The 19,959-nt window shown below is 36.0% G+C and overlaps 1 protein-coding gene across 1 annotated transcript in view; it reads left to right on the forward strand.

Annotated features, from left to right (window-relative positions):
• Positions 1-19,959, forward strand: part of LOC113112851 (T-lymphoma invasion and metastasis-inducing protein 1-like) — a 54,353-nt gene that overhangs the window by 23,528 nt on the left and 10,866 nt on the right. Inside the window, exons 9-16 of the mRNA XM_026278768.1 lie at positions 3,231-3,377; positions 3,670-3,744; positions 4,969-5,139; positions 5,505-5,609; positions 6,032-6,113; positions 7,525-7,611; positions 8,980-9,192; positions 9,473-9,573. Of these exons, the coding sequence (XP_026134553.1) occupies positions 3,231-3,377; positions 3,670-3,744; positions 4,969-5,139; positions 5,505-5,609; positions 6,032-6,113; positions 7,525-7,611; positions 8,980-9,192; positions 9,473-9,573 (981 nt within the window). The remainder of the gene's footprint in view (positions 1-3,230; positions 3,378-3,669; positions 3,745-4,968; positions 5,140-5,504; positions 5,610-6,031; positions 6,114-7,524; positions 7,612-8,979; positions 9,193-9,472; positions 9,574-19,959) is intronic.

The following is a 19,959-nucleotide window of genomic DNA, read 5'->3' on the forward strand; positions in this document are numbered from 1 at the left end:
TTTTGCATTTTATATATATATATATATATATATATATATATATATATATATATATATATATATATATATATATATATATATATATAAAAATGCAAAATATATCTTAGTGCATATATTTATTTATTTATTTATTTACTTATTTATATATATACAGTACAGAACAAAAGTTTGGAATTTTTAATGTTTTTGAAAGAAGTTTCTTCTGTGCATCAAGCCTGCATTTATTTGATCAAAAATACAGAAAAAAAAAACAGTAATATTGTGAAATATTATTACAACTTAAAATAATAGTTTTCTATTTGAATATACTTAAAAAAAAAAAATGATTCCTGTGATGCAAAGCTGAATTTTCAGCATCATTCCTCCAGCCTTCAGTGTCACATGTAACATCAGTCGATCACATGATCATTTAGAAATCATTCTAATATTCTGATTTATTATGAGTGTTGGAAACAGTTCTGCTGTCTAATATATTTGATGAAGAAAAGGTTAAAAAGAACTGGATTTATTAAAAATAAAAATAAAAATTATAATAATATATATTCTAATAATATATTTTCTTTACTATCACTTTTTATCAATTTAAAACATCCTTGCTGAATAAAAGTATTGATTTTATTTTTTTTTAAAAAGAAAAAAAAATTACTGACCCCAAATTACTGACCAGTAGTGTATATTGTTATTACAAAATTTTAAAAACATAGCTTCTTCTTTTTTTTCAATTCATCAAAGTATCCTAAAAAACTATCACATGTTCTGAAAAAATATTAAGCCGCAGAACTGTTTCCAGCTTTGATAATGAATCATCATATTAGAATGATTTCTAAAGGATCATGTGATAATGATCCTAAAAATTCAGCTTTGCATCACAGAAATAAATGATCATTTAAAGTATAATAAATTTAAAAACAATTATTTTAAATTGTAATAATATATCACAATATTTTCTGTATTTTTGATCAAATAAATGCAGGCTTGATGAGCAGAAGAAACTTCTTTCAAAAACATTAGTAATGTTTCTAAACTTTTGGTCTGTACTGTATATTAGGTAAAATCGCTTTGGATAAAAGCGTCTGCTAAATGCATACATTTTATTATATATATATGTGTGTGTGTGTATGTACATATATATACACATACACATAGTATATATAAAATATACTTTTTAAATACAGAGGAAAATAAAAATCTAACTTTTGTTTAATTTGAGGAAATAATTTTTTTGTGTGAAATATAATATTGACAGACAGTTTTAGAGATTTCGGTCTTTCTCCTTTCAAGCAGACAGAACAATGCCCTGGTGTCATTAAGGGAACTTACTTCGCTATCTAACATATTTAAAACAGCATTGCTTAGAAACCTACAGCAAGAGCATCACTATCACTCTATTTTTACCCAGAATGCATGTATTTACCTGCTTCCTTCCTCCCGTCAGTGTTGTTGTATACAGGTAATGGATTTTGGCATAAAGGGAAACAGTAGTTTAAGGGTCTCTCGTTGTATTTTCTCTTGGATGTGGGCCATGGCTCTGGCTGATCAATACCTCCATCATCAGATTCGCCTCCAGCTCTGGCGTTCTGTGTAGGAGCTAGAGGACACTGGGATACAGGGAGATTTTATTTTTGTCTATGCAGCTTGGATGAATGTTTGTTGTGTGGAGGGGTTGGGGATGTTCTTCAGTATTCACATTCTGAGAGGATGGAGAGAGAGGATGAGTGTTGGGTCCAAATGAAGTGCTGTTCTTCACAAATAATGGCTCGGTTCAGAGAAGTGGAGAGGGTTTTTGATGCAGCCCGAGTGCTTTTCTCCATCAGGAGACCCAGAAATGCCACAGCGCGCTCAACACAACGAGCGTGAATAATTTTTGAATGACACTGAAAAGAACTCACCAAACACTTCACTAACCTTTAAAATTCATCCGGACCCGAGTGACCACAGGAAGCAAGCTAGTTTTGTGTGTTGGCTGCTCATTTATGAATGATTAAGTGTTATTTGATATTAGTAGGGAAAGTCACATCTACCGACTGTTTTAGCTGAAAAAAGGAATAAAAGAGCAGTGATGGATGAAATCCGTCCTCTGACATTTCTTTTGAGAAAGTAAGAGCAAGAACAATTGTGACAGACTGAATGCAGTTTATTGAGAAACTGTATCCTGAAAATTATGCAATGGGTATTTGCCTTTTCAGGGTTGTTTGTATTCAGCAAATGTGCATGCTTATTATGCATTCCTATTTTATAAGCGATTTAAATGCAGGAGAACTCAAGAACACTCCTTAAATACACAGTCACCATTAATAATCAGTATTTGTGAGCTTTGTGTCTACTGAGGGGAAAAATCTCAAGCAGATCTGATCAGGACATTGACTTTTCAACTGAAAATCATGAAAAGCAGCTGGTTTCTCGCTGATCATTAGCTGGTGCAAGCTTGCAAAAACCAACAACAAACCAACTACCAGTTTAGACCAATTTGTGACCAGTTTATCCCAGCTAATGACCAGTTTAGACTAGCTTTCAACTAGTTTACACTGCTGATGAACAGTTTAGACTAGCGAAAAGATGCATTTAGGCCAGCTAACAAGCAGTTTAGACCATCCCATGACAAGTTTAGACAAGCTAATGACCAATTTAGAGCACCTCATGACATATACAGACTAACTAATTACCTGTTTAGAATACCTAATGACCCATTTTGACCAGCTAACAGTTTAGACTAGCTCATGATGCATTTAGGACCATTTCAGATCGCCCCATGACCAGTTTAGTTTAGTAAATTACTCATTTAGAGAAGCTAACAACCAGTTTAAACCAGATAATGGCCAGTGTAGACCAGCTATACACCATTTAGATCGGCTAATGACAAGTTTAGACCAGCTCCTGCTCTCTTTAGACCACAATACCACCAGTTTAGACAACCTAATGACCCATTTAGACCAGCTACTGACAAGTTTTAGAAAATCTTATTACCTATTTAGACTAGTTAATAAGCAGTTTGCACCAATAATAGCCCATTTAGACCTACTAATGGCCAATTTATACCCAGATACTTGAACACCTTTGCTTATGAAGCTCACGGCTGAACATCAGTGTGACTGAATCGATGAGAACCGGTTTTACCGAGCAGCTGTGTTCATATCTCAGACTCCTGCTAGGAGCAGTCTAGTCAGTTTGATCGCCGGGGCACACAGTCTGAATGTTTCCCCATACCTCATGTGGCTGTTTTGTGTCTGTAGGTGGCGGCTCGCACTGAGAGTGGCGTGAGGCGTAGGACACAGGCGATTTCGCGCTCCACTAGCAAACGCAAGAGTCGCTTCTCCTCACTGTGGGGTCTGGACACCCACTCCAAGAGAAAGAGTAAAGGGCATCCCAGCATCAGCCAGGTAAACTACACACACACTTCATTCACACTTGATGTTTTCTTCCAGTAGTCATAAACATGCATATTATGCACAGATCATAAAAAATAAAAAATAAATGCACATTCATTTGCATGCTGCTCTGACATGCCACATGCTGGTGGTTCTGGTTGACCAGCAAATTTAGCAAATCTCAAGCAAAGGACAAAAGACAATATGAGCAGATGAAATGAGTGCTATAGAAAACACATACAGTTGGCTTTCATGTTTTGGTTTGGTGGGTGACTGATGAATTATTGATGATCTTTTGAAACAGGTTTTTGCGGAAGGAGATGATCAAGTTCAAATTCCTCTTGAAGGCACGTTTGAGGGTTCCTCCTGTGAGACGACGGTAAGAAACATGCATCTCTCAATACAACACTACATCTGTAAAAGTGAAAAGTGGCAAAAACGTTCAAAATACTATGTGATTGCCCTGTTCAGAGAGATGCGCTCTGGGCCAGATCTCTGGAGAGGTTTGGCAGAGATGTGGGTGTATATTCATCACTGGCGTTGACGGATGTGTAGGCGTTTGTGGTGTAGCAACAGTAGAGCTGGTGGTGCTATAATCCACTGACCTGGGGTGCAGATAAAAGTGTTGATGTTCTGATTCACTCACTCCATCATAAGCAGAGAAGGAAAGATGGTGGAGTGGGAGATTACAGTGCATTTTTATCCATGTTTAATAGCTGAAAAATTTTGGGTCAGTAAGATGAAGTCTCTTCTTCTCACCATATAATTTATTGCAGTGATCAAAGCTGTCATTACTCCAGCCTTCAGTGTCACATGATCTTCAGAAATCATGAAAATATGCTGATTTGCTGCTCAAGAAACATCTCTGATTATTATCAATGTTGAAAACAGTTGTGCTGCTTCATATTTTTGTGGAAAGCATGATGCATTTTTGATGCAAGTTAGGGTTCAAAAGATCAGAATTTATTGTAAAATTTTTATAACATCATAAATATCTTTACTTCCACTTTTGATCAATTGAATGCATACTTGATTAATAAAAAATAAAAAATGGTAGCGTAATGTATACTGCATACTTAAAAAAATTGTATGCAATGATAGTATGCTATATTATTGTCACGGTGTATAAAAACACTGAAATAAAAACACATAAATGTAATCCAATTTTGTGTGAAAGTGTAACTTTTAGAAGTCCATTCAAATGTTTAAAAATCATTTTTGATACTTCTTCCAGTTCTTGATCACAATGGAATTTGAATATCAAGTTAAGAGCATTGCATCATGGGAAACGGTACACAGAAAAGTATGCTCTAGTTGTCTACGGTACATTTTGTGACATGTATGTAAATGTATTTTATGCATACAGAAAATGTGCATACTTTGCACAAAATAAATACTTCAGAAATAATGTAGCATGCTGTTATGGTTTTCCAATCATGTCTTTTTTTATGCTAGACATAAGAATACAGTGCACCGCAAGATAGTCGATGAGTGCTTAGATTAGATGAGAGGAGGATGATCATCATTTCACATGTTTAATAGCATCTCTAAATGCCTCGTTCACAGCTGCGGCTTCACTCTGCTTTGTTTTATCACACTACAGAAACACACCAAGACCCCAGTGAAAGGTCTGCCAAGACCCAACACAGATCACGACATCTGGTCCAGAGACCACCTCACTCCATCATGGGTGCTGCTGCCAAACGACCGGCCTGTGTTAGCCATCATCCAACCCGGAGAGTCGCCCCTCGACATGCTGGAATCCATCTGCAAGGTAACGCCAGGAAACGCAAGGTCTTTGGTGCAAGAAACATTCGGAGTTCTCTTCAGATGACAGGTTTTATCAGAGGAATTGAATGTCAGTGTGAAGGTCACTGGTGTAGTAAACTCAGATGCAGTGTCCCTCAGAGAGTTTTTAAAGTCTTAAGCTTGTGTCCACCCTTGTATAAAGCAATTTATTCGCATGCATGCCGATAGCAAATGTGCTGCATCCTCTGTGATATAAGCGTTTGGGCCTTTAAGCGTGTGATTCCTGTCCATCTGGCTCACTGAGAAGAAGACTCAGCCCAGTAACATCTTGGCATCGCTCTTCATCCACTAAACGTGTGTCTGCTTTCATCTCTCCTGGTCTCTCTCCAGGCTCACCAACTGGACCCCACTAAACACTACGTGCGGCTCAAGTTCCTCATTGAGAACCAAGTGCAGTTTTATATCCCCAAACCGGAGGAGGATATTTATGATCTGGTAGGTTTGGAGTTAAACTCGCTCTCCCACCCGCTGCTTTGATGCTGTCTCATTACTTTCATCCTGCTGGGACATCACACTTCATCCAAACACCTTTTCTCTTCCTCTCTCCTTCACGCTTTAATAACAAAATCCTCATTTATTCTGTGGATCACAAAAGGAGATGTTTTGCCAGTCCTTTTTCATTTTGACCTACAAATTAGCATTTTTAGCAATGGAATTGCTTCATTCTTTCATCATCCTTTAACATCTGTTCAGCGTCTTCATTATGTTTTGGGTGTGCAGGTCAGACATAATCTATCAAACAGCCTTGACCTTTCATGCCGCCCCATGTGTGTGTTGTTTATGCTCTTTGAATGTGGAATATTAGAGTCGTGTTCAGTGGGATATTAACGAATAATCTCCTGTGCTCTTCTTCTCAGCTGTATAAGGAAATCGAGCTGTACTGTAAGATCAGGAAGCTCATCCAGTTTGATCGGGACGAGTCCTGCATGATCGGCTACGGTGAGAGCCAGAATCAAATCATGTCTGTTTTACACTCACCTGTTTATACTGGAAATTTTACAATGATGCCTGGAAAAGTCCGGGAAATGACAAGTGTTCCCAGTAGTTTTCAGATGATAGTTTCAATCAAAAGTTTACATATATTTGAGTACGTCCACTCACAGTAGTAACTTAACAAATGCTATTTTATTTGATCTTATATGGTCATTTTATGCTGGACGACAAAATGAGATCACATGACCAGCTGAATCAGTCTTATCGCATGTTTTTGGAGACTTTGGTTGCTTTTCGGTGATCTTACATCCACATCACAAAATGTCAATATAAGTTGTAGCCATGTTATTTTGGTATTATTCATATACTATTATGGTATTTATTAATTATTTGAATTAGATTTTTTTTTTTAATTTTATGTTCTTTTGTCATTTTTATATTTTAGTTTTCTCTTTATTTATTACTGTATACATTTATTTTATTTAGTGATTTAAGTACTTCAACTCCCATATTTCAGTTGGTTGTTATAAATACATTTTATTTACATTTTACATTTAATATTGATTTTTTTTTATTCAGTTTTAATTCAATTACCGAAAACAAATTTTAATACTTTTAGTTTATAATAGCAACACAGTCATAGAAGGTTATATTTATGTTTTTATTTAATTTTTGCATTTATATTTATTTATTTTTTTGCAATTTTGCATTTGTAATTCTTTTTATTACTACATGTGGGAAATCCTGAAAAGAATATGCTAATTTATACATCTTTTATGTGTCTATATAATGGTGGTGGTAGTTAAAGGGACAGTGCTGTGAAAAATGAATCATTCTACAATTTATCTTATGCTCCATGGAAGAATAAAAAAATTCAGATGGGTTTAAAAAGACATGATGGAGAATTAATGATGACAGAATTGATATTTTTGGGTAAACTATCCCTTTAATAATCTGAGGTCTGCTTCATGATTATACTGTCACGATCGGTGATACAGGAGACACGGAGAGAGAACCAAATGCAGGTATGAGATTTTATTAAAGGGTAATCCAAACGGGTAAACAGTCCAGGCAGGGTCAAAACCAGAATATCCAAACAACATAAACAAGACACGAACACAGGGCAAGGCAAGAACTGACGGACATGAATTAACATTCAACAAGGACTCCGTAACACAGACTCAGACAGACCGGGTATAAATACACAGAAGGATAATGAGGGAACAGGAGACAGGTGGGGAACAATCAATTAACTCAAACAAGGAGGAAGGTGACCAAATAAGGGAACAGGAAGTGATATGGTGACAGACACCGTGGGAAAGGAGGACACCTAGTGGAAACCCAGGGAACACAACCCAGACACTGTGACATATACTTGATTAGGATGTCTATCACTTCATGTCTCTGTCTCTCACAGGTTTCTCTATCTCTGTGGTGGAAGAGGACAGCGTTCAGCAGCTCTATATCACTGACGTGAGAGCTGGAGGACTAGCGTTCGCTAAAGGTTCATTAGCATGTTTAACCCCCTAATAACATTCTCTTTCTCTTCTCACCCCTGTCTCTTGGTTTGTCCTTTTTTCTTTCTCTCTCTCTCTGTCTGTTCAGCATCTGTAAAGTAATTGCTGTGATATCAGCGCTGTGCTCCTGGTGTTATGAAACATGTTGTCAGCTCAATGGGGTTTCTGAGAGCCAGAGATTGCAGATTTAGTCTCAACCCTTCTAAACTCTGAATAATGACAAACGATAGAAAGAATCAGAGAGACGATTAAAGTAGGACGTATCATGCCAAACAGGATTTTCCTTGCTCATATTCAAGATTTTGTAGAGCATTTACAGGCATTTTGCATACAGAAACCTTAAAGGTACAGTAGCAGAATTGGCACATTTAATCTGACATTGGAGGATCTAAATAAACAACAACACTTTGAACTGAACTGTTTTTCAGTTTCTAATGCATTTTAAGTACATTTATATTCAACATTTCTCTTATTCTTTTACACTAGGCAAAATATAAAATATGGCCCCTTTAAATGACCATCAAAACAAGCGTATCTTGACATCCAGACACTGTCAACATGCCGAATAAGACTCTCGTCTGTCTGAGTGATGTCTGCGTGATCAGTGTGGCGGGATCAGGTCCGACTGGCTTATTGCTGACATTTCACATCGCCCAGAGAACTGGGTCAGAATCGAAAAGCTAGAGACATTCTCTTTTTTTATTGCATCTATTTATTTTGCTGCTAGCCTTCACATCAGTGAAGAAAGGGCATTGTATTACTTATATGACATATTTCAAATTGAAATAGAATATTGTAGTAAAATAAAAAGTAGGGCAGGACTTAATTTTATATGTTGCAGTCTCACTGGATTGTAAAAAGCAGGGTTTTCATATCAAAATACAGTTTTAGTAAATCAGCTTATTCTATCTTATTTTATTTCAGTTGATTTCCAATGCAACATTTCTAAGTTTGGTGTTAGCATGCATTAAAATTCAAGTTTTTAATCGAATATTTATTTTATTTATATTAGCTTTTATTTTATTTCAGCAGTTTTATTTTTGTATTTATTATTATTTTTACAGTTTTTGATTTTAACTGTATTCATTATGGATCAAGGAGGAGAAACAAACTGTATTTATTTTTTCACATTTATTTTTGCATTAATGCATCACGCCAAAATCATGATCTTCACTGTTTTTATATCCTTTGTTAAACTTCAGAAATTCTCCCTTTGCTTTTTGTTTTTATTAATTGCATGGAACCTCTATATATTTTCACAATTTCATCCACTTTGCATGTCTCAAGAAGTCTATGAATGCAATATTTCACTACTTAATTATTCATGAAATATTTCCATATTTAAACGATTGCAGGTCTGAACGCAGGAGATGAGATTCTGCAGCTGAACGGGAAGGACGCACACACTCTGACCTTCGCTGACATGAAGGTGGCGTTCGCTCAGGTCTCTCTCTCTCTCACCGTCAACACGCTGCCCCCTGTTGACCGCCGACAGCTCTGCTTCCTGCCACCGAGACGCTCGGACGCTGTGGACAACATCTACACAGACATCTTCTCTCAGAGTCAGGGTGAGGGAGCCCAGAGATCTGCCGACCCGTTTATTTGACTGAGGATGCTATAATGCTTCAAAATAACCGCTAACTAGTGCATGTTAAAATGCAGCACTTTTATAAAATATAATCAAGGGGTTCATGCTCTTGTCTTTCTAATTGATAGCTGAATGCATTATTATAACCAAAATATTAAAAGAAATGCTCAGATAATCTCTAGAACGCTTTAATATAACATCCAGAACCATTGCACGGTTTAATGCAGCTTTCTATAATAAATGTAATTGTGTTTCCACAGAGGAGATTCTTGACGATGGAGTGGGTCTGATCGTGGAGACTTCAGGAGACGGTTTAGACGACGACTTGGAGCTCTTCGCTGAGTTTGACGACTATGGGAAGGTAAATAGCTCTGCTCTCATCTCATGGATTTAGTTTCAAGATATTGTGTGGCTCCTCCCGTAACGATGGCACACTTTTCCTGTCTGTGCGTGGGTTTCGTTCACGCTCACCAAATCTCGAACTGGAGAGACCTATCGAAACTCTGAACTCTGAGCGAGAAGAATCACACTGCAGAAGCGCTTCACCATCTGTCATCCGGAGGGGCTCGTACAGTTCAGATTCTGTCATTTGTCGTGTCACATTAATAAATTTGACCCAGTCTGTCTGTCTGTCTTCATGCCTGTCTGTAATAATGAACTGGATCTTGTGCAAATAGTGTTTGAGTGTTTGGATATAATTAGTTTGCGTTAAGACGGGTGACAGTAAAACAGAGGCCCTTTGATTTTCTTTTGCATCCTAATTGCTTTATTATGAGGCACAATTAGCCAAATCATGGAGGCGATGATGAAGGTGGTCTCTCTCTGAAAAGTGTCAGACAGACATCACTTTTAGATGTCGTGAGAGTGTGTGTAGTTATTTTCCCACATCTCCAAGCTGCTGGATGCAGTCACAGTTGTTTCATTGGATGGACGTGTTGATATGAAGGAACCAATCAGATTCTGCACAACCCTTCCATATTTACATATTTTTAGAAACCTGTTCCCAGAATTCCCTGTTCATCTTATGTCACTTGAGCACTGATGAGTTGAGACCTTACATGGTTTGTTCCTAGTTCGGCTGATAATGTACTACAGGGATACTCTTAATTAACGAGGGGTCCACTTTTAGAAAATGAGGTTAAATTGGACTTGATTTTAATTGGTTTCCAAATATGTGGCTATTGTTTTTTTTTTTTTTAGAACATTTTCCAGAACATTGTAGTCAATCCAGTATGTTGATTCTCAACCACTACACATGCAAACTTCTTATCTACTTATTATTCATGTGTAAAGTCAATTAACAGTTTTTAATTGGATGCACCAGTTTAGAAATCAGTCCATTTGGTCTGTTTTCACTGTCAAGATTTCCACATTTTGCCGTTGTTAGCACATTTTTGATGCTAACTACAATTCACACAGTTTGAATATGCTCCGAGCTGTTGCACCAATCAGTGATGACAGTATTTGCATTTCCTGATGTTTGGCGTTTCGAATATTCATGCAGAAATACAACTTGCTAATTATTTGTGGAATTAATCTGCTTGCTCCACCAATTAAATGCAAGTTTTACACCCCGTCTGATCTGCAAGCAAGTCCCACAGCATGATAAAACTAGATCTCTCACATTATAAGCCCGGTCTTTGAGCATCTCTGATGTGCAGAATGAGTTAGTTCTGCATCTGAAGGCTGTGTTGCTGTGGGTTTGCTGTCAGGCCCAGACAGAGAGATGCACTTTGGGTAAACAGAGAGACAGCAGGACTCTGTGTCTCGCTGGGAGCTTGGAGAAGATTGCTTTTGGCATGCATAGACATGTGTCTTTCTCTTTGCATAGCACTATCTCTCTGGCCTTTATTAAAAAGGAGAGAGAAGCGTTTAGGGCAGACAGGGAATGCAAAGGAATCTATAATCAGCTTTAGTGCACGCTCATATATACACATACACACACACACACACACACATGCACATAGTTGAATGTAATGCAGGATAACTTTAATGAACATAATTCAGGTTTAGTCTGAGTATGCTCTGAAAATATAAATACTTTTGAGCTGTGAGACACAACTAATTATGATTTCTCTCAGCAATTTGGTTTTGTTTATCTTCTCTGCCATTATAATATATTGTGTCCCCCAAAAAGTATTTGGACACTTAAGTCAAACTTATTGTGAATGTCAATGCATTAGGAACAAAATATCAAAGAAGCTGGATTTATACACACACACACACACACATAAATATATATATAGTTGTGTATTGCAGTTTTATTTACTAGTTATTTATGACTAATATTCATCAAAACGATTCAACACTATATGTCCCCAAAAAGGGACACTTAAGTAACATTAAATATAAATGTCAGTGCAGCAAAATATTAAAGATGTTGCTTTTATTTGCATTTATTTCTTAAAAAGCATGGCAAAAGCTCACTTTTTAAGCAAATCATTTCAGAAAAACTAATTAGTGGCTAAAAAGTCATTGCAAAAATGACTCAGAAAAGGTTTGTGATGAGGGTAAATCTTTACTTTTAAATGCCACTTTGTTTGCTAATGTGTCATGCGGTGTCATTCATGTATTTTTACGCAAGTGTCAAAAAGCTTGTCAAAGCTCTGACTTCATTGTTATTTATTGTTTCCCTCCTACAGTATTCAGTTTTAATTGTGGGAACTTGTTGTAACGTATCCATTTTTAAAGCAGCTGTCAACACGTTGACTTCATGAGCTCAGGTGTGAATAACGGTACATTAGCAGTGCTTGGCTGTCTGATGGGATATTATTCTGTAGGTGGAATAGAGAGGGATTTGGACTCGCCGATCATTTGAAACATTTTTCTGTGTGATTTGTGCTGATCTCCACTTTAACAGGCGGTTGGGCTTGCGGTGTGTGTGATTAGTTATATCAGGAGACGTCTTTGATGCTAAAAGTGTTCAGTAGAGGATTTGGCAAGTCGAGTCTTCAGAGCTGGTCGTCTTCTGTTAGCATTTCTCTTTCTCTTTCAAGTAGCTGATAGTTTTTGCTGTAACAGACAGTTTTCGTTTTTGGTACTTTTCTGTTTGAAAGACCAGGGTTGGTTTCTTCATGTTTTTGAAAGAAGTTGCTTCTGCTCACCAATGCTGCATTTATTTAATCAAAAATACTGTAAAATTTAAAAGACCTTCTTAGTGTTGTAATATTCTAAAATTTATTTTTTTTCCCATGATGCATGTCTTCAGTGTCACATGATCCTTCAGAAATCATTCTCATATGATGATTTGCTGCTCAAGAAACATTTCTGATTATTATCAATGTTGAGGGTTGTGCTGCTTCATATTTTGTGGTAACCATGATTCATTTTTTCAAAATTCTTTGATTAATTGAAAGTCTAAAATAAATGGTGTTATTATGTTTTCACTGTCTCTTTAGATCAATTTAATGTATCCTTACTGAATAAAAATATTAATTTATTTTAGATTGTCCTGTCAAATCAGTCAATCGTGCATATTGTGTGTGTGTGTATATTTATATGAATAAACACACACAAATACATGTATATATTTAAGAAGTATAATATATATATATATATATATATATATATATATATATATATATATATATGTCTTAAATACATATATGTGTGTGTGTATTTACATATACATATAAATATACACAATACACACAGACAAATATTATGTAAACAAAATTTTTATTTTGTATGCAATTAATCGCGATTAATCGATTTGACAGCCCTACTTTCAAAGATAATTTCTTACTGACCTCTAAACTTCATTCAAAATTAAATGGAAATTAATGGAAATAGTCCATTTAAGTTTCTTACACATTGAAGAAAGGACGTTCTCTAGGGATGGTGCAACAAAAATAAATGAGATCTTTCTGACGTAGGGCAGCATGTGTTTGCATAGCTGAAGTGATTCTGTCGTATCATTGTTCTGCGGTGCATCTCGTCAGCTGCTGCGCTTCACCATCGCAGCATGTGTTCACGAACCGAAATGAAGCCTGAATCACAGGATCTGAAGGCACATTTCTCTCCGTGCTCTTTTAAGTCCTAGTGCATTCATTCTGTTTATTTTCCCCCGCTGACTGTCTCTCTCTCTCCACATGGCAGTTCAGATGATCAGTCTTTATGAAACAGACACTTGCTCCAGTCCTATATAATAAATCATGAGGCATGCTGACAGCTGTTAGACAGTATACACAGTAAAACCCTTCATCACCTTTTAAGCGCCACTGCTACAGACATACATATGCAGATGGACATTTTTGGCCTTTGCGTCACGACTCACAGACCTCTACAATAAGAATTGCATTTAAAGATGACATGTCGAGTTGTTAAAAATACCTTTGAACCAGAACACATTAGAAATGCATCTATTAATGGCCTGGTGAAACCGAAACCAGCCTAATTTGGATCATAATTACAAACCCGATTCCTAAAAAGTTGGGACACTGTACAAATTGTGAATAAAAACAGAATGAAATGATGTGAAAGTTTCAAATTTCAATATTTTATACAGAATACAACATAGATGACATACAAATGTTTAAACTGAGAAAATGTACCATTTTAAGGGAAGAATACGTTGATTTTAAATTTCATGGCATCAACACATCTCAAAAAAAGTTGGGACAGGGTCATGTTTACCGCTGTGTGGCATCCCCTCTTCTTTTTATAACAGTCTGCAAACGTTTGGGGACAAGTTAGTCAAGTTTAGGTATATAAATGTGGCCCATTCTTGTCTAATACAGGCTTCTAGTTGCTTATCTCTTAGGTCTTAAGTCTTCTTTGTCTTCTTTCTGATATTGCTCCACTATTTTTCGCCGCAGCATTGGGTGAATTGGTGATCCTCTGCCCATCTTGACTTCTGAGAGACACTACCACTCTCAGAGGCTCTTTTTATACCCAATCGTGTTGCCAATTGACCTAATAAGTTGTAAATTGGTCCTCCAGCTGTTCCTTTTATCTACATTTAACTTTTCCAGCCTCTTATTGCCACCTGTCCCAACTTTTTTGGAATGTGAATGTGAAATCCAAAATGAGCCAATATTTGGCATGACATTTCAAAATGACTCACTTTCAACATTTGATATGTTATCTATATTCTATTGTGAATAAAATATAAGTTTATGAGATTTATGATTATTATTAAATTCCCTTTTTACTCACAATTTGAACAGTGTCCCATTTTTTTGCAATCGGCTTTTTTGTATTATGTATTGTTGCATGCTGGATATAGAGGTTAATCCAGCCTAAAGTGTTTTCAAATGCTTTTTTATGATTTTGAACAGCTAAAAACTATTTTTATTTTCCAGAGGGACCACCACTTGTCTGTCAAGACCATTGAACTAACTTAGGCTGATTTAAGTTGTTATTTTAAGCAGGGAATGGAAGGAAATTCATTCTAAATGTGGATTTCCCTTCCTTTGTGTTGGTTTGATTGTTCCTTCACACCGTGGAGCCTTTTATACTCATAACAAGATCAATAAAAAGATCCGTAATTCCACTGGAACACTAAGTTAGTTTCAAGCTTCATACTTCAAAGATTTAGCACTTCAATTGCGGTCACATTTACTGTTGTTTGGCTAATTTCCTTAGCCAAAAACTCCATAGGAATTGGGAATTTTACATGATGGTAAAAGATTTCCCCACACAGATTTGAAAACGGATTCAATATGATTGTGTGAATTGACCGCATCGACTAGTATGCATCTGATAATGATCTAGTATTTCTGTTTTATTGTGTGCAATTCATCACTGCTTGTTTTTTTTTCGGAAGAAATCCTTATAATCCGGTACTTCACTCATCCTCTTTAGACTTCTACTGGAAAGTGTATCCATTAGTTATCCATTAGACAGCCAGTGAACGTCATAAAGCAATCAGAGGTGATCTCTCATTAAAAACAGTAGGTTGTTGCATTAAATATTATCAATAATAGTGAAATCGCCAAAGAAAATGCAACCACCAGCGATCCGATTTGGCTTCTCAAAGGTTTAGATTTTTATTTGTTTGTTTAAAGTGGTAAGAAAAAGAGGAATTCTTAAAACAATATTCAAGAGTTTATTTACTCTGATTTGATGATGCATCTTGGTAAAAATGTGTAATATTTCCTAATTTGATGATATTACTTAAACTTATTTAATATTACTAATTTTGCCTAAATATCATTCAGTATTTTGATCAATTTTTGCAAAACAAAAGCAGTCAAATTTCAAAAGTTTCAAAGTCTGCAAAGAATTAGAAAAGTGCAAATTAGGATTACTCATAAAATAATGAGTTGAGTTTTTATAAGAGATGATACAAGGCTTCCATGAAATGCATATTTTGTGGAAAGCAAAACACCGTAAATTAGTATGGATGAAACAAGAATGGATTTAATTTGGCATATATGAAGCAGCGTGGTGTAATCAACTAGTCTTTCAGGCAGACAACTAGATCATAGTATTTTATTAGTTTTGCTTATCCGTTAAATACATGTCTGTCTCAGTTTCACAGCATTGATATTCTTGAGCGGCTGAACTCACACATCCCATCACAAACAATCAGAACAACCTTGTAAAGGAGATTCCTTCAACTTCCTCTTCCTCTTCCTCTTTCCATTCACATGTGTCTTGAGTATCTTAACTTATGTGGCTCAGTGTTTGCTCAGCGTGGCAGGAAGAGAGAGAGGAGATAAATGAGGTGGTGTTGCATCAGAACGGGCGGGTGAATACAGATTTGGACGAGCTGAGAGAAGGTGGGCGACGAGTCTCTCTCTCTCTCTCTCTCTCTCTACTTTGTTATTTGTTCTGTTTGTCGTGAGCGGAGGGATGTTGTCGGGTGCTGCAGCAGTGGATCTGTGATTTCTGAGGCGTTTCCTGAAACTGATCCAGCGTCAGTGACGGTGGGCCGGCTTGTTTCTCTCCGAGGCTGTTTCTGCTGATCCTGAGTCAGTCATGTCTGTGCTCAAACGCAACAGACACAGCAAACGCTCGTCGGACTCCATCTATGACCTGCTGCACCTGGTGAGAAGCGTTTTATGACTGCCGTTTATCTCAAATCGCTGTCTTTTATTGATCAGGACAGGGCTTTGGGTTTCTGCGCTGGTTTTTGTTGGTGTTTTGTGGATTGTTGCTTGGGTTTTCTAGTAAAAAGTGACAATTATTATTATATTGTTCATGCACATTTCACTATGAGAATACCATGTTGTTGTTGTTTTGTGTGATGATGATTTTAAATATGCATATTGTCATAGCTCAAAGTACTATCATGTTAACATCTAATATTATGATTTTAGGTTTGTACTATTTTACAGACCAATCGGATTATAATTATGAGCAATTTTGCTGGAAAAACTTTAAACCAGCCTACAGTGGTCTTGGCATGATCCCAGGTCTCCAGATAGATTTTTGTTGGTTTTAGGGGGATTTTAGACACTTTTGAACAGTTACAAACCAGTTTATCCATGCTCAGACACCAGTTTAGGCTGGTTTAAGTTGTTATTTTAAGCAGGGTGTGGCGATCTTGCTGGGATTCATAGAGGACAGTTGATTGGAAGTGTGGATTTCCCTTTGTGTAACACGTGTTTGTTTCTTCAGAGCATGCAACCTTTTATACTCATATTAAGATTAATAAAAAGATCCCAAATTCCACTGTAACACTAAGTTTATATAAAGTCAGGAATGTGTTTGGAAAACATTTCCTAATGTTGGAATATAAATCAAACATCTGTGAAGTCACACTGCAAGATTTCATATTTATCTTTATTCATTGCAAATTTTCTTAAAAATCCATGCAATTGGGAATTTGCATGAGGGCGGAAGATTTACCGTGCACATTTAGCAATTGTTTCACGTTGGTCATGTAAATTGGTAATGTTGACTGACAGAAATAATGCCTGGTTTGAAAGTGTCTCTTTTTGAGAACACTGACAATAGACAATGTACTTTTTTGCCTGCAAAATGTCACTAATGTGATGCATCTTTAGGGTTAGGGTTTGTTTAAACAGGAGGTTGTGAGCTCTACACCTTAGCAAACACCACTAACAAGCGTGTTTTACATTGGCATTTTCCCAGCAGTTAATGTGTTTTCTAGTGTTGTGCACTGGACGTGGAGGGTGGCGTATTTTCTCTCCACTGTTATGCTGTTTTGAGACTCAAGGACGCTGGGAGAAACACTGTAATTCATCCGTTGTTTGTCCTTGCGTGGGCATTCGAGGACCTTTAAGACTCCGCTAATGAGTAAGGAAAGCAGCTTTCACACGTTTAAAAAAAAAAAAAAAACTGTGTCAGCCAAAATAAGCATCTGTAGTCTGCCAAATAAATAAAAGTAGTTTAAAGTCAATGTTATCGCTTTCTCTTTGCAAAATGCAAATCACAAGGTTTGTTTTGATGAGTAGCTGGGTACATATTTTGATGAACCTGACAGTTTTGCTTATCCTGAGCTGGGCCTTATTGATGCTTTGGGTTTCTGTACTGGTTTTTGTTGGTGCTTTGTAAACTGTAGCTCTCTGAACGTCAGATGTTTGGATTTTCTTGGTAAAAGTGCTATTTTTACATAGTGGTAGTATGATAATACTATGTTTTTTGCATTATAGTACCATGAAAAACCTTAGAGTAGCCTTTAAATATAATGCATATCACCATATAGCAAATTACCATTGTGTTATCATCTATTAATATGATATTACCGCCACAATACTTTTTTGTATGGTTTTACTTGCTAGTCTTTGATTGCTTTTAAAGACTAATCGGATTGTGATTATTCTGTGCTTTTGCATGCTCTTGTAGTTATTATTATAGTTAACTATGTATAACTTGTAAGAAATACTAAAACTAAAAATGTTACTTGAAAAAAAATATATATTTTATTTCAGCTAAATGTCTAGGCAATGCTTTTATTTTTATTTATTTATTTTATTAGCAACGTAATGTATTAAAATAACTACAACTAAAACAAAAATGATTGAAAACTATTTTGACATTAAAAAAAAAAAATAATAAAAACTAAAAAAATCTATTTTTTTATGAAAATATGAAAAATAACTCATTCAAAATACTAACAAAGACTACAACATTATCTCAATGAAATGTAATGAACACTGTTACATAGAGGCATAAAATAAAGCTTATTTACTTTTAAGAGTGCATTCTGGGAAACCCGCCGGTGTCGTCATGCTTTGCTTCTTCAGCGCGACTGTTTATGTCTCTCCACAGAAAAAAAACAAGTTTAAGTAGCTGACCTTTGGACTCTGTTTATATCACGGGGTTTTGTACGAGGTTTTCTGTGTGCAGTAGCCTTGATCTTCCTCTTCAAATAATCTCTTATGTCTCTTTTCAAAAGCCTCCGATGTGTCTGCGTTGGTGGATGTGTGGCGTACGAAAGGGCCACTTCTTCTCTCCTAATGTACTTGTCTCAAGACTGTGCCGTTTCAGAGAATGATGGAGAAATTCAGTGGAAAGCTGACAGCTGCTGTATCTGAAAGCGTGTGAACGTGTCTCTGTGATAACGGGATCACTAACATCTTGACAGTTCTCTCGCTGCTTGTACGCCGCAGTCGTGGCAGCTGATGATGTTTTAGCTAATGACTAAAGTGACAGGTGAAGCCCGACGCCCCTCGGAGATGATATTCTGCATCTCTGATTTAGGACCTGATTTATTTGTTTACACACAGACAGACACAATGTGACGCTCCTAAGGAATTTTTTTTTTTAATAACACATAATGTTCCTGCTAACTTACTGAAATTGTAACCCTGAGAAATCACACCTGATGTAGTCTTTGAAGAGCATAAACAGCCCTTGTGCTTTATTTACATGCATTTAAGTTTGCTGAGATCCGGTTACCTGTAAAAAAATCACATGCTTAGAATAATGCATTGAAATCACTACCAGCATCTTTAAAGCAATAAAGTGGGCTTTTCTCTACTATCTGCATTCCCATTGGCTCTCGGTGCATTGCATTACTTTTTTTACTTATTTGTATATAGTTGAACTCTATATAGTTGAGAGAATTAAAGATGATTTTAAATAATTAAATAATGATTAATTAATTGTAATTGGTTCAATATTTGTATTTTTTATTAATTGGTATTAATTTTATTATTTATTTTGTGTTAATAAATTAATTAATGCATTTATTTATATTTAGTCCAATATTTTCATTTATTTTCTTAATTTATTATTATGAAATAATTTTAATTAGGTAATCTTTATTTATTTATAATGCTTTGGCAACATTGTGCTACTCTACACAGTCAAGCCAGTAAAGTTCATCTGAATTAGTTTCAATTAATTAATTTATTTATTTTCTGGAAATTGTAAAAATATAATGGTTTATACATTGCTTAATCATGCAGTAATGTCTATTGTTAAATAGTGCAGTGTATGAAATACTTTACATTTTCTTTTCATTCTTCGTGTAATTGGATCATTTTCTCTTTTTATTTGAAACTTCTAGGAAACAAACCAAAAGATCAGATCAGATTATTCATAACAAATGAGTCTGGCATCAGTGTGAAACAGCTTCACGTCGCAGAGCACTTGAGTTAAAAACAAAAGACTCAAAACCGTAAACACTAGTACTGTAAAATGACTCATTTGCACTGCAGAAGAGGTAGATATATTTCATGTATGAGTCAAAAACGTCATTAACAACTCAAGCTGTGATCTTTTAACATGCTCTTCATCATCTTGACTTGTCTGGGACACATTCGTATCCTCAGTTTAACGTTTCTCATGTGTAAATAACATACAGCTGTCGTGCCTCTGGCCATCCCTT

Source organism: Carassius auratus, chromosome 13 (assembly GCF_003368295.1).
Source record: "Carassius auratus strain Wakin chromosome 13, ASM336829v1, whole genome shotgun sequence".
Classification (NCBI taxonomy): Eukaryota; Metazoa; Chordata; class Actinopteri; order Cypriniformes; family Cyprinidae; genus Carassius; species Carassius auratus.